The 14,478-nt window shown below is 46.0% G+C and overlaps 1 protein-coding gene across 2 annotated transcripts in view; it reads left to right on the forward strand.

The window, feature by feature from the left end:
• Positions 1-14,478, forward strand: part of LNX2 (ligand of numb-protein X 2) — a 65,064-nt gene that overhangs the window by 23,583 nt on the left and 27,003 nt on the right. For both annotated transcript variants that reach the window (XM_040543915.1, XM_040543916.1), the window contains exon 2: positions 12,130-12,630. In XM_040543915.1, coding sequence (XP_040399849.1) covers positions 12,230-12,630 — 401 coding nt within the window. In that variant the 5' untranslated portion in view covers positions 12,130-12,229. The remainder of the gene's footprint in view (positions 1-12,129; positions 12,631-14,478) is intronic.

Here is a 14,478-nt window from a genome sequence, read left to right on the forward strand (position 1 = left end):
CTCTTTCTTGCCTTTCTCCTCTGCTCCGTTAGTGAGAAGAAAGCCTCACTTATTGACTGCTTGCAGTTAGTTTTTGACTGTTAGAGTATTTTTTTTTTCACTCCCACTGGATGTAAAAGCCCACCTGGTACAGCAGTGGTAATGAAGTACTGCTTTTGCTATGCTCTTCACGCTGGGAAGGAAATCTGTCTTTAGCTCTACCACAGGTAACTATGCGTTATTCCCACTTTCATTCCACTTTGCTTCTCTTTGTTTATTTTTCACCGCTACGAAACCCCAAAAAGGATGTATGTAGGAGCTCGGAGGAGGTTTTGTGCAGGATCAGGCCTACAAGCTGTGCAAACCTGTGGTGCCCACGGCTGGTGTGCGATCCGGGAGCAGAGAAGAGCAAATCCTTGTACCCAAGGCTGCTGGTAGCCATCCCTGCTGGCAAAGGAAGGAGCAAACTCAATTCCTATCTCCTTCTGAGGGCTTCAAAAGCCCCTTTTCCTGACCATCAGGAAACACAGGGTTTGCTCTCCTGTAGGTTGATGTGCCTTTCACTCCGTTCCTTTTTCAGAGCTCCTCTTGTTCAGTATGAATATTCAAAGTTTAATCTCTGTATTTTCTTTTTTGATTTGTAGATGTCTTCATTAAAGATTCATGTTCTTGTCTTTTTTTTATCTATTTTGAGGTGATTTATCTGATGTAGTTCTGTATTTTCTATAAAGAATTGATTTTTCATATGGTTACAATCCTCATCCTCTCTGTCTCGTTTGAGACTGATTTGACTAAACTAAAGCTATTTTAATCTCCCGCTCCCAAAATAGAAACCATTCCATTTGTGCTGTAGAAAATGGCTGCTGGATGATCTTCGCCTGCTTTGAGCACAACCTTCTGGCTCCTTCCTTAATCTTGCAGAGCCGCTTCCTCCCTTTTCGTCCCACGATCCGCTGGTGTCAGGGTTCCGTATTTTTTGGAGTCATGGTTTTGGGAGATGGGCGTCATCCATGTTCTGTCTAATGGAAAGATGGTCCTGCGCATCCCATCGTGCGCGGTTCCGCCTTCCTTTACGTCTTTTCGTTCGATGGAGATTGATGCTCGGATCCCTGAAATCTCCTCCGTCAGAGGACTGCATGGGTGTCCCTATGCTGGCTTCCCTGCTTTGGCACAGGCATTTCGCCCACGAACACATGCAGCAGGTGCCCTGCGGAGAGACACCCCTGCCGAAAGTGGCTGCCGTAATTAAAGCCCATCGTCCCCGTTGCTGTGGAAACGCAGGGAGCCCGACTTGCAGGCAGCTTCGTTTTCCCAAATAGTCCTTCTTCGCCAGATTTAAGCAGGGCTTCATTCTCGGTGGGGCCATGCCGGCAGCTGGCATGGTGCGAGCGCTTTGGCTGCGTGGGCATTGCCCCAGTGTGTGGGACAAAAACTGAGCAGAGAAGTGAAAAATCTGCAAGGAGATGGGTTTGCTGTTAGCCCAGCGCTGCCGAACGGTTCAGTTGTGTTCAGGCACAACTGTATTTAGCTTGAATACAAAAATTCCACTCATTCTGCTGAATGCCTTCAAAAACAGGGGAAATATAATCGGGATTCGGTGGAAGTGTTGCTGATGCATTAAGAGAAATCCATCCTAGTCTAATTCCTGTACTCATGCCATCTCTCTGTTGTGTTTTTTTTTTTTTTTTCTGACTTTGAGCTACCAGATGTCATCTTTTGACATCATAACATTCAGTTTTGTTTGTGTTTTCAAACAAGCAAGAGTCAAGCAGCACTACTTTCTCACAGACCTGTGCTGGAATCGAGTTGGGTTTTTGTACTGGACGACAGTGAAGCCCTCAGACATCTGGATAATTAACATGGATGTTATGCAGTCAGTGCAAGTTGCTGGTTCTGCTCCACTTGTTTGCTGTATGGCTTTAATATTAAAACACAGATTGTATCTAATGAGCTAGGTCACGCTTATTGGAAGACGTGGGATAACACTTCTCCCCTCTAGTACCGCATGCCAGCTATTTATTCTCCTCGTATTTTTTATTACAGAGCTTCTGCTATCTTGTGTTAGTCCACTCGAACTATGGTCTGCTTTGAAAACAGTTCTGAATCATCAGCCTGATGCTGTAATTCCTGTGAAGGATGCTGGACTGGGAACAAAGGACTAATTTTTCATGTTATGATGTGGTTTTAAGCCATGAATGTAACCACTGTCTAGTTTCCCTCTCCTGTGGCTTGTGTTTATCCACTCCTGGCTGCTAAGAGATGATGTTCACAACCCTAGCGTTTGAACAAGGGGAATTTAGAAAACATGAGGTCTTTTCCAGCTGGGGTGCCATGGAAATGGGGATGTAGTGCAAGATTGGGAACAGACTTCAGAAATCCTGCAACATTCATAAATTAAGAAAACCTTCTCTGAAATCTGGGGTGGTGACCATGCTGCTGTTCAGAGTTACTGATGGGTACACAGGAGCAATTAGGCATTGCCTTGTAAATACAAATCTGAATGGCCAGAAGAGGATGAGTTCAGCCTTGAGAAAAGAAAACTGAGAGGGGATCTTATCAGTGTTTACAAATACCTGAAGTGTGGGAGACGGAGGGATTTGGCCAACCTCTTTTCAGTGGTTTGTGGGGATAGGACAAGGGGCAATGGCCACATAATGGATCACAGGAAGTTTCGCACCAACACAAGAAAGAACTTCTTCACGGTGAGAGTGACGGAGCACTGGAACAGGCTGCCCAGAGAGGTTGTGGAGTCTCCTCTGGAGATATTCAAGGCCTGTCTGGATGCCTACCTGGGCAACCTGCTCTAGGGAACCTGCTTTGGCAGGGGGTTGGACCCGATGATCTCTTGAGGTCCCTTCCAACCCCTACAATTCTGTGATTCTGTGGTGAATTGTCTTTTCCTCCCTGTAAAGGGAATCAGAGACAGACTACTATCTTGCAGCAGCTCAGTTCCATTCTTGGGCCACGTTCAGTCTGGGTTGTTCCCCCAGCTTCTCCACCAACATCTCAGACTGCCTTTCTCATTGACATAGTCACATGTCCTCCACTACTGGTCTGAGTTTGCTCATGGCTGGCCTGGGGATTCTTCTATTAAAAAAAACACCATGAATTTTTAATGTTATTCTGGCAGCATAGGCAAGAAAGAACAAATCTCCAGTAAATTCATCTGGTCCAACAATGTTTGCCATTCCATGTAAGGCCAAAGTGACAGTTTGGCTTTCTAAGGACGTGTCTAAGAGCACAATAAAAAGATAATTTCAGATAGCTTCTAGACGCATGCCAGGGCTCATCTGAAGCTGCCAGTAAATCTTAGGCTGGTAACATTTAGCTGTATCTTAAGTGTTTTTCTAGAAAAGTTGTAACTCACTATTTCATTTTTAAGATATTTCCAAAAAGCTTTGTAATTTTTTTTAAAGCTTTTCCCTTTTCCGTCATTCATATAAGTTGTTTTTACTTTTCAAGAAGTTCTGCCAAGAGAATATAGCCATATATAATTCTTGTTCCTCTTCTGATTCTGCTTATTCTGATTCTCAATTTCTAAGCACAATAAAGGAATAGACCTCTCATGCCTCTGGAGATTACCGTTCAGCACACAGCTTGGGGCTCCCAGAGGAGGCTCCCATAGGAGCAGTGGCCAGCAGGACCTCACAGTGGCCAAGGCTGCAGAGAGCGGTGGCCTCCAGACAGAAGGCTCTGGAGGACCACATCCATCCATGGGGAGAGATGGGTGTGAGCACAGCCATCCACAGGGCGTGCAGAGCTCTCCCACCCCACCCCTTTAATTTAAGTTAAAATCTTCCAGATTCAGCTATGCATGAGCATCCAGACTTGGATACGTGGGTGACCTCAGAAAGCAGTCCAAGCACCCGTGTCCAGCTTGGACATGCCTGATCCAGAAGGCCATGGGTGCAGGAGGAAGAAGCAGCCAGTGGGGATGAAGGCCAGGGGGAGCATCTAACAGGAGCACCCAGCTGCTGCTTTTGTCCCTTCGCTGCTGCCAGAGCCAAGTGAGAGCTCTGTGCAGCCCTGAACTCCTTCACCCCTTCCACTGCCTGTGCTGGGGTCAAAAGGGTGTTTGCATGCACTTCATTAGCACCTGGCTAATTAGGCACCTGCAGCCAGACAGCAGCTTCCAACAGAAAGCAGAACCGGAGGGCAGCCCTGTAGGGCTGAGAGCAAATGGGCCCAAACTCAGCAAAAACACAAAAAAGGGCACATTTTGGGGGTCTGCCCCAGTCGCCTTCAGGTGCTGCCCCAGTTGCAGCCCCTGGAGTCCCCAGGGTTTTGGGGCTGGGGCCAGGGATGGGAACAGGGATGGGGCTGGGGACATCTGGATGCTTCCCCGTTAATGTGCCATGGTGGGGAGGATGAAATTGAGAATGAAGCGTGCAACTGTGGAAGAAACAAAACCTACGGGGCTCGGGGTGAATGTGTGCCAGAGGCTGTCCATACATAAGAAACTGCTGCTGCCATGGGGTCAGCACAGCACGCTTCCCTCTTGCCCCAAACCAGACTCTCTAGAAGATTTTTGGGAAGTCACTTGGTTCACCCCATGCTTCAGGTCCTTATTTGTAACAGAAGGACTCTGTTTCTAAATCAGGGGGGTTATGAGGAGAAGAAGGTAGCGAAGCGGGAGGGGAGTGGGGGGTGGCAGCCCCTGCCCTCCATCATGAGGGGGCTGAGGGTGAAAGCGAGGGAAAATGGAAACGTCAGGGTGCAGTTGGGCCTCAGGATGCAGGACCTACACCTCCTGCCAGGAATAAACGTCCCAGGAGAGGAAGGGCTGCTGTCATGAGCTGTTGAAACTAGAAGGAATGGACTCAAGTTGCTCTAGGGGAGGTTTAGGTTGGAAATGAGGAGACATTTCTTCTCAGAAAGAGCAGTCAGGCATTGGAACGGGTTGCCCAGGGAGGTGGTGGCGTCACTGTCCCTGGGGGTGTTCAAGGAAAGGTTGGACGTGGTGCTTAGGGACGTGGTTTAGTGGGTGACGTTGGTGGCAGGGGAATAGTTGGACCAGATGATCTTGGAGGTGTTTTCCAACCTTAATGTTTCTGTGATTCTATGTTACACTGATGAGAAGCTGGAGCCTGAGCTGGAGAACATCGTGGAACATGCGGAACAAGGTCTTATAGCAAGGTCCTGCAGTTTTGCCACCTAACCTAACCCATAAAAGTGGCCTAAAAGAAAGCTGGAGAGGGACTCTATCAGGGAGTGTAGTGATGGAACAAGGAATAATGGCTTTGAACAAATGGAGGGGAGATTTAGATTAGATGTGATGTGAGGAAGAAATGCTTCACTCAGAGCACAAAGCGCATATGGGAATTAGGGCTGAAGATGCACCTTGCTTCTGTTCTTTTCTGTAAAGAATAGAATGAAAGTACCTAAAAAGCAGTGTTAAAAATAAACCCAGGGCACAGGATGGGAGGTGCAGGGCAGTCCTTGTGGTCAAGGGGCAGCCTTTCTCTCCGGCAAGCCAAATGGCCTGGGGGAGCCAGCCCCAGAAAAGGGGCCCTCAGCCCCCCAGCCCTCCTCCTTCTTCCACGTGAGGGCATCTTCCAGGCCGCTCCCAACACAGCCGCCTTTGGCCACGCATGGGCCACTCCATCACAGAGGCTTGCTGAGGTCACAGTGGCCACCACTGCCCTGCCTTTGCTCTGGGCCCTATAAAACAGGACCCCTGCAGCTGGCCCGCCACTCGCTGAGCTTCTAGGCACTCTGACAGCCGGCTTGTGCGGCAGGAAGAAGAGCCGAAGCAGCAAGGCGAGCAGCAGGCCTCCTCGGTGTGAGGACAGCAATGCAGTCTAAGGAAGCACCGAGCAGGAGTGCGCTTAATAAGAAAGAGACGTGTCATGGGCAGAGGGATCGCGTCTGGGGCACAAGAGACACCAGTGCCCGAGGGACCTCTGGCGCGCAGCCCACAGACACACACAGGCGGTACCACTGGCACCACAGCGATGCGGGGAACAGGCCGCCCCCTGAGGCATACAGTGACAGGGGGCCTGGGCCTAACCATAGGCACAGCTGTGGTGTGGAGCGAAGGTGGGAGCATCAGGCAGACATCTGCGGGGAGCAGAGGTGTGCCTCTCATCCAGAACACAGTGTGGGACCCAGCCATGGCTGTAAAGCAGACAACAGCGTCGAACCCATGTGTGAAAATCAACCGGACAGGGGCATGGGACCTAGGGGTGGAACTGGACGAGTCCCTGGTTCAGCACCCTGGCCTGAAAATATTCCGGACGGGAGGCATCCCGTTTGGGCAGTCCCGGGCAAGGACTGGCTTATCCTTCTGCTAAGCACCGTGGAGCCCATGGAGCTGAATCCACCAGAAGATGTGGAGGAAGCAATGGAAGTGGATCCACCTCGGCCAGATCAGACCTGGGACGACCCCGGCATGTCTTTGCTACCTGCCATCGGGGCGCACCAACAGCGTCGCAGGAGTGCCCGGCCAGCTCCCTAGTCGTCGCTCAGGCTCCATCCCAAGCATTAGCTTGGAGCCGCCAAACACCACGGACATCCCGCAGGCTCACCTGCAAGATGTCCCGGCAATAAAGAACTCTGTTGCCGATTCTCAGGGGTTGTGTGAGTGCTTCTTTCCCATCCCCCAGCCCTTGTGCCAGAGGTGGCATCCCTTCTGCACAGAGCCTCGAGGAAGAGCACAAGAGAGGACCCAGCTTCCTTTGGGCTGCTGCGCTGGGGTGACAGGAGGAGTCCCCGAGGGCCACCATGCGCCTTTAACATTTGTGAAAATAGACTGAGGGGTGAAAATAGGAGTGTGTAAGCGATTAGAGGTGGCTAATTTATTATCCTAGGAGTGAGTTTCTATATCTGAGTAATTGGTAACGGCAGACATGGAGAAGGCTGAGGTACTCAGCAACTTCTTTGCCTCCGTCTGCACTGGTCGACGGGCTTCCCAAGTCTTTCATTTCCCTGAACCCGTAGATGGAGGCTAGGGGAGCAAAGTCCCACCCACTGTAAGTGAAGAGCAGGTTCGAGACCACCTGATGAATCTAAACAGGTACAAGTCTGTGGGGCCTGATGACATGAATCCCAGGGTCCTGAGGAAACTGGCTGATGGAGTTGCCAAGTCTCACTCTATCATAGTTGAAAAGTCCTGGCATTCAGGCGATATCCGTGATGAGTGGAAAAATGGAAACATCATGCCCCTACTCTTCAACAATTAAAACAAAGAATTGAACAAAGAGCACTACTCTTCAACAGTTAAAACTATTAGGAGACATTTCTTCTCAGAAAGAGCAGTCAGGCATTGGGATGGGTTGCCCAGGGAGGTGGTGGAGTCACCGTCCCTGGGGGTGTTCAAAGAAAGGTTGGACGTGGTGCTTAGGGACATGGTTTAGTGGGTGACATTGGTGATAGGGTGATGGTTGGACCAGATGATCTTGGAGGGCTTTTCCAACCTTATTTTTTCTATGATTCTACGAGTTCAGGGTCATATTTCATAGTAGTTGTTATAAGTTCTTTCCACCCTTTTCTGCTACAGGGAATAAGAAGGGGATATGCTGGGGCATCCCTGTGCTGTCAGCAGGCAGCAAAATTTCAAGCCCTCCCGGATGAGAAGAACCAGCCAGCACACGTTGGCCTTGAAATGAGAAGAAATATGTGTGGGCATTGTCTCATCATCACTTTGTTTAATCACTTTGTTAAGGGTGGCACTCGTTAAAGGCTGTTCTTCCCATCTCGGATTTTGCTTGAGGATATCACGTTAAACAGAACAAGAAACTGGCTTATTAGAATAGTTTTAAGAGGGATTTAGTTGGTAAGATGGGTATTTTCCCTTATTGCTGCTGCGGTATGGTCAGTATTTTTGTGGAATTTTGAACGGTCAGATCGAGGGATCTGAATCTCCAGGATTTTAATAAGGCAGATTAGAAATAGATTACTTGAATGTCTGATAGCTTTCATTGCAAAATACATATTTCCATTAACTCCAACTTGAAATTGGTGTTACCTATTTGTGACTTATGTGGAAAAACAAACAAAAAACGTAATACAAGTTCTGTTTTGCATGTGGTATGTTGGTTTTTTTGTTTCTTTTTTTTTTTTATCATTCCCATCCAGAGGGAAGGAATAAACATCATGAAATCTGATGTAGGTATGAAGCCTGACACCGTATGCTTTTGGAAAACTTTGTGAAATTCCTCCAAAGAATGTTAGTTGCACCAATAAATCAGACCTAGAGGAAGCCTATGAATAAGGCTACTCCTTTCAGCCTAAAGTAGCTGTCATGCATGCTCTGCATAAAAAATACATAAATAAAAAAAATGCACAGTTGGATGTCCAGTCTCGTCCAGGTCCCAAATGAATTGTGATTTAAAACTGAGAGCAGGGCACCACTTGCACTGTTCTGCTGTCGTAATGAAGTCCCAGGTGAATTATTATAGGGAATTACATGACTTGATAACCAGTCCTGGCTGGCTCTTTCACCCTCCTTTGTTTTTTATTATTATTTTAATTCAGACTATTTTTAACATTCACAGCTTTCCTGAGCTGATACCATCCTGTGGAGCTGACAATCTGCAGTGATATGAGAGATAAACCATATAAGGGGTGTATGAAGAGGAGTGAAGCACGGTATTATAAATGGCAGTGCTCTGGTGTTGTGTATTTCAGGGGTACAGTGCTTCTACATGGGGGAAGTTCAGACACTGCTTGCTGTCCCAGTTGTCTCTCAAACCATAAATACTGTGTGTGTAGGCTTGGTAGATCGGTTGATATTTTGCACTAGGAACAGCCCCTGAAAAGTCTTGGAACAGATAATTAGGCAGCTGTGGTGTACAATCGATACAAATCCCAGTGAATAATTTTTCTGTTATTGAATATGCTTGTCCTAAATGCAACCAGCAGCACAGGAAGCAGGCAGCAGTGCTGGAGTGAAGAATTCCCTAGGGTTTTTTGGTTTTCGGCGCTGCGTGTGTATGTATGTATGTTTGTTGGTTGTTTTGTTTTTTTAATCTCTAAGTTGTAATGGACTATCTTTCTTGCAGTGAGCTGTGCTGCAATGTTTGAACTGTTGTGGGGAAGAAAAGGGAAAATGCTCTGTGAGATCCAGAGGCAGGCAGGAGTTCCCAGGAGGGGAGGACCAGCAGCGCAGGTCTTTCTTTCAGAAGATGCTCTGCCGGTAGAGAAGAAGCAGTCCTGCACACAAGCAGGGCATGTTTGAGCCACGAACAGACATTCGTTTTGCAGTTGGTCCCACAGGTCAAAGACAGAGCCATCTGTTTGTCATTCCCTTCTGGCAGGGCCTTCTGGCAGGGCACCGCCACCACCACAGCTCTGCCTGCAGAGAGGTTGTGGAAGGGCTCTCAGGTCATCAGCTGTGGAAAAAGGGCTCAGGTTAGCTTATATGATCGTTATTGATCGTTGGCACTAGTGGCACTGGGAAGCAGCTAGAGGCAACGTCAGCAGCCGCAGAAATAGGTCTGGTGGAGCACGCCTGCCCAGGGCCCAGGCTGCCACCCCCCAAGAAGAGCATCCACACCCTGACTGCCGGCAGGAACATTGAAAATGTGATGGTGAAAGCCAGTTGTCTCAATAACTTTTACTTATTTTACTTTTTGTTCACAATCTGTATTAACCATTTTAAAAGTTTAGCACACAGAAGGATTTAATTACAGCCTCTCAAAAGACTGGTGCTGGTATCTTTAACCACAGCGGGTATCCCGCAGGTATATTTACTGCACAGCACTACGTCTCACTCTGTAGAAGGCTGCAATGTGAGTAACACGGACCTCACAGGACAGAAGTGCTGGAAGCCTGTTCCTTTTGAAGGAACTGTTCCTAAGAGAGGGTAGATTTAGATTAGACATTAGGAAGAGGTTCTTTACTGTGAGGGTGGTGAGGCCCTGGCAGAGGCTGCCCAGAGAAGCTGTGGCTGCCCCATCCCTGGAGGTGTTCAAGGCCAGGCTGGATGGGGCTTTGAGCAACCTGGTCTGGTGGGAGGTGTCCCTGCCCATGGCAGGGGGTTGGAACTGGGTGGGCTTTAAGGTCCCTTCCAACCCAAACCATTCTGTCATTCTGTGAATTCGCAGTGCTCAGAAGTCTGCAACTGGAATGCACAGGATGGTCCCGGGGCATTTCTGTAGCCTCACTGATGTAGGATGGGATGTTGGGGTCTTGGTTACTTGGAGAAGGAGGAGTCCTGGTCTTCATCAGCAGTAGGAGCAGTTTGGACACGTAACACATCATTGTCCACACATTTGGACAACATACCCTTACACCAGCTTTCTGAGCCCCTTCTGCACACTGGTCGTGCCGCCAGTGCAGCTGACTGCAGAGCATCAGGCACCACATGCTCGCTGGCTGTGCTGGTTTGCCTAATGCTCCACAGGGCAAAAGCATTTGGTAAAGTCACGAATCTATGCAGTGTTTTTCTAGAACACCGAGCTGGTTTATTTTGCATCTCATAAAGAAGAGCCATTAGGTGAGTCGCCTTCCTTCCATACTTATCTGGAAGCAGGAGCATGCTGGTGTAGAGCTGCAGTTTGTGCATGAGGGCTCTGTGTGCTGGGCTCCTTATCTGCTTTCCAATCTTTGAATTTTTACATAATGTGTTTAAGACTGGTTTTGAGTAATCTCTTTTGGGGTCTCATTTTGCATTCTTAGTCTCCAGTAACAAAGAACTGCTGTGCTATTCCCTCCTGAAATCCTTTCCAGAAGGTGTACATTATCTGCTACAAGGCAGGGCAATGAAGAGCATCAATTTCCACAGCAGAATAGAATCCTGGATTACAAATTACTATTTAATCCTTTTTGCGTCAAAGGATATAATAATCCTTGCAAAATGTGCTCTAAGTCTTTTGCTTGGCTGTGTGAGGTTAAGGGGCAAAAACTGAAACAGGAATTCTCTTAAATGTACAACATAGCGAAATGCATGTGTTCCACATGAATTTGGGAATGTGGTTATGACTACGTTTCAGCAGCTAAAGATAAAGATGATGGTCTTGTGCTGCTAGAAAAATAGCAGTTTTCATTTCACTGTAAGCTTGCGATTACCCTGTTAGAATACAGCCAGTCTCTCTCGTGAGTGCTGCTTGGCTGAACTGTAATAAAGAATTCAGGCACAAAATAGGAATTGCTCAAATTTGATTTTTATTTTTGAGTGAGAACATTTACTGAAACTAACTAATTAGCAGGTCTCTTAAAAATGTGAGAAAGCTTGTTTTGTTTTGTAAATCATCCTGTTAAAAGATTCAAGCAATGTGATTTTGTGCAAGAGAGAAGAATAAATAAGGTTGGGAGGGGTAAAGATTCTGAAACTGTAGACTGATGGTTGTACAGTTTCCTGACCATGGGGCTATTTTAAGGCAAAGTTTAATAACTTTTAAAGTTTAAAAAATAAATTCCATAGTGGCAGATCTACAGTCCTTTGACTGGTGTGATTATTGTCACGTTGAGTATGTTGTAATTTTAATTTTGTTAGATACACAGCAAAACAGGTTAGTTGCTTGGAACCACTCACTTCATATGATCAGTTTATTCTGTGTTTTTACTTCTGGCCTCTGTACTAAATCAAATGTGTCATACTGCATAGAATCAGCCCCTCTTAGCTGTGTAGGAATGAATCCACAGAGAGAACCTGGAGGTAAGTGGTGGCATATACTCAATATTACTAATGGAAGTAACAGGGTAAGCAATCACTTCTGTTACATTTAGTACAAAATATTGAGACCTTTAATGTGTAATATTCTACATTAATACACAAAATCCAGAAGGAAGAGTAGGACCAGATTGCTGAATAAAATCATAATCGCATATTAAAGAACAAAATTAATTACTTGGTCATATAACCAGTGTTCCTCAATGGAGTGTTTTTGTGCTAGACGCTGATCGCATGCATCTGGTGTGACATTGCATAACGTGATGTCCTTGCTCTCAACAAGCTGCTCCTCTTGCAGGTGAAAGCTGTGCAGTGGAGCAGCTGGTACAGAGCTGTAAAATGTTTGTTGTAAAACGAATCACACTGGCATATTTTTTCATTGCTCTTATCCACAACAAATGTACACAAACCAAAAATGTTCTCTTAATCTGTTGTTCCTTAGCGGGTTTGGTAAACCCCGAACAAGTCAATAGCTCTGACAAGAACTTTCATACTTCGTTTGGTACTAATGATTTTTATTTCCTTATTTGCTGCAGAAAGTGACACTTAACTGAAGAAGGGAAGTCCCATTTTCAGAGCAAACCCATCCTATGAGGAGGAGGAGGAGGAGGAGCACTCCGCGTTCCTAGGTGCGCGATGGGGACAACAGGTGACGAGATGGCTTCGGTGGAGCAGAATGCCTCCTTGAACCCCTTGTGCTTCGAGTGCGGCCAGCAGCACTGGACAAGGGAGAACCACCTGTACAACTACCAGAATGAAGTGGATGACGACTTGGTCTGCCACATTTGCCTTCAGCCCTTGTTGCAGCCATTGGACACTCCCTGCGGACACACTTTCTGCTACAAGTGCCTAAGGAACTTCCTGCAGGAGAAGGATTTCTGCCCGCTGGATCGAAAAAGACTCCATTTTAAACTCTGCAAAAAATCCAGCATCCTTGTTCATAAACTGTTAGACAAGTTATTTGTTCTGTGCCCCTTCTCGTCAGTATGCCAGGAGGTCATGCAGCGATGTGACCTGGCGGCACATCTCAAAAACAGGTGAGCCATGCAGATGATGGCATTGGTAGACGAATACTTACACACTTGGTAGACTGATTCATGTAAACTGGGGGTGAAGGGGGGAGAGGGGTTGTGGTGGCTTTGAAACTTACGATAGAGCATGTAGGAAATGATCAGTTCATAACTGAGCACAGCCAGAGTACTGGATCCAGTTCTGGACATCACACTGCAAGAATGGTGGGGAACACGTGCAGAGGACAACGCAAGTCAGTGGAGGTCTTGAAAAGGTGGAAGAAAATGGGGTTATTTAAGGCAGGAGAAAATAAATACAGGGAGGAGGCAAGAGGGGAATGAGAGAAATGCAAGCCATGTCTGCAAAGAGGAAGGAAACAGTGCAATAGGAACAAAGGAAATTTAGTTCAGATTTTAGGTAAAAACAAAATAAAAACAGTCTGGCACTGGCATAGATTGCTTGGGGGTGGTTGTGTATTCTCCACTTTCAGAAGTGTTCACAAACACATTAAACCAACCTTTGCCAGGAATAGTTATGGCAGCACTAATTCTGCCTTGAGATAGGCAAATGGACAATGTGTCTCTTGAAACTCCTGCAAGACCTGTTCTTCTGTTGTTGTTTTAAGATTTTTTTAAAAAATCTGTTCACAGGTTGACTATATGTTGTGTATTTATGCCATGCTTTTTTTCCAGGATTTTTTTTTTTTGGGGGGGGGGAGGGCTTATTCTGAACTATTAATGATTTAAAGTTCTTCTCTTTTATGCCTTCCTACTCAAAGCATTTAAATACTGAAAGGAGGGTGTGGTAGAAAAAGGGAAAAAAGCTTGTCAAATTCAGATAGAGTAATATTTCAGATTGTGTAGACAAGTGCACTTAGTTCTTCCATCAAAGGAAAGCCTCCCTTGACTGCATGAGGTACTTCTACATGGAGATGTTTCATCCTTCTGTGGAAAGCAATGTCACTTTTCTCATGGACAAACATTAAACCTGTTTTGAGGGGTGCACTTTACTGCTTTTGTTTTCTCTGTAGTTTGGAGGATATTTTTATAAGCAAATAGTTGTGTTTTTTTAATTATTTTATTACATGAGCTGTGACATAGCATTGACATTGGGCATACCATTTATGTTAAATCTAAAACATAATGGAATTGTGAGTCAGTGCTAAAAAATATTATGCACATCTAGACCAAGTAACACATTTTTAAACTGCTAAAGAGATTTAAGAAATTACAAGAGGAGAATAGTGAAAAATTATGTAGAGAAGGAAATAATGTATTCTAAGGCAATGCCTCTGCTTTCAAAGGATTCTGTTCAAGTGAATTGCATCTGATATCAGAAAATATTTCCTGTGTAGAACTCAGCATTATTTGTACCTTCAATTCAGATCACATATTATGTTTAACTTTCAAAACCTGTGTTCACTTTGCAGAAAGAGGTTTCAGAAAAACATATACCTGTCCCTGCAAAAAAGCTTCAAAAGCAGAAGAGTAGGCATCGTGCATATCTGTTGTACATACATAGACAAAATGCACTAAAGAAAAAAAACTCAGCAAGGGAGCATTTGTCAGCAGTGATGGTAAAAACAAGCATATTGCCTGGTGACTCTTGGCAAAAGGGGAAGGTGCATGTTCTAACCCTTCTCTTCTCAGTCACCAGGCTGAGATGAGGTTTTTTCATTTCCATTCCACATGAACTTCATCACAGGCTTTGTTGTTACCTGCTTTGTTTTATTTAATTTTTATTATTATTATTATTTTTAAATCATGCTGAGCTTCAGAAGTTACCTGTTTCATGCAGGATGCTTCCTGGCTTGGTAGGTCCACCTGTGTCTGCTCTTTGGACAATAAGCTATCTCCATGGGCTTCAAACCAGAG

The sequence above is a fragment of the Cygnus olor genome, chromosome 1, assembly GCF_009769625.2.
Source record: "Cygnus olor isolate bCygOlo1 chromosome 1, bCygOlo1.pri.v2, whole genome shotgun sequence".
Taxonomy (NCBI): Eukaryota; Metazoa; Chordata; class Aves; order Anseriformes; family Anatidae; genus Cygnus; species Cygnus olor.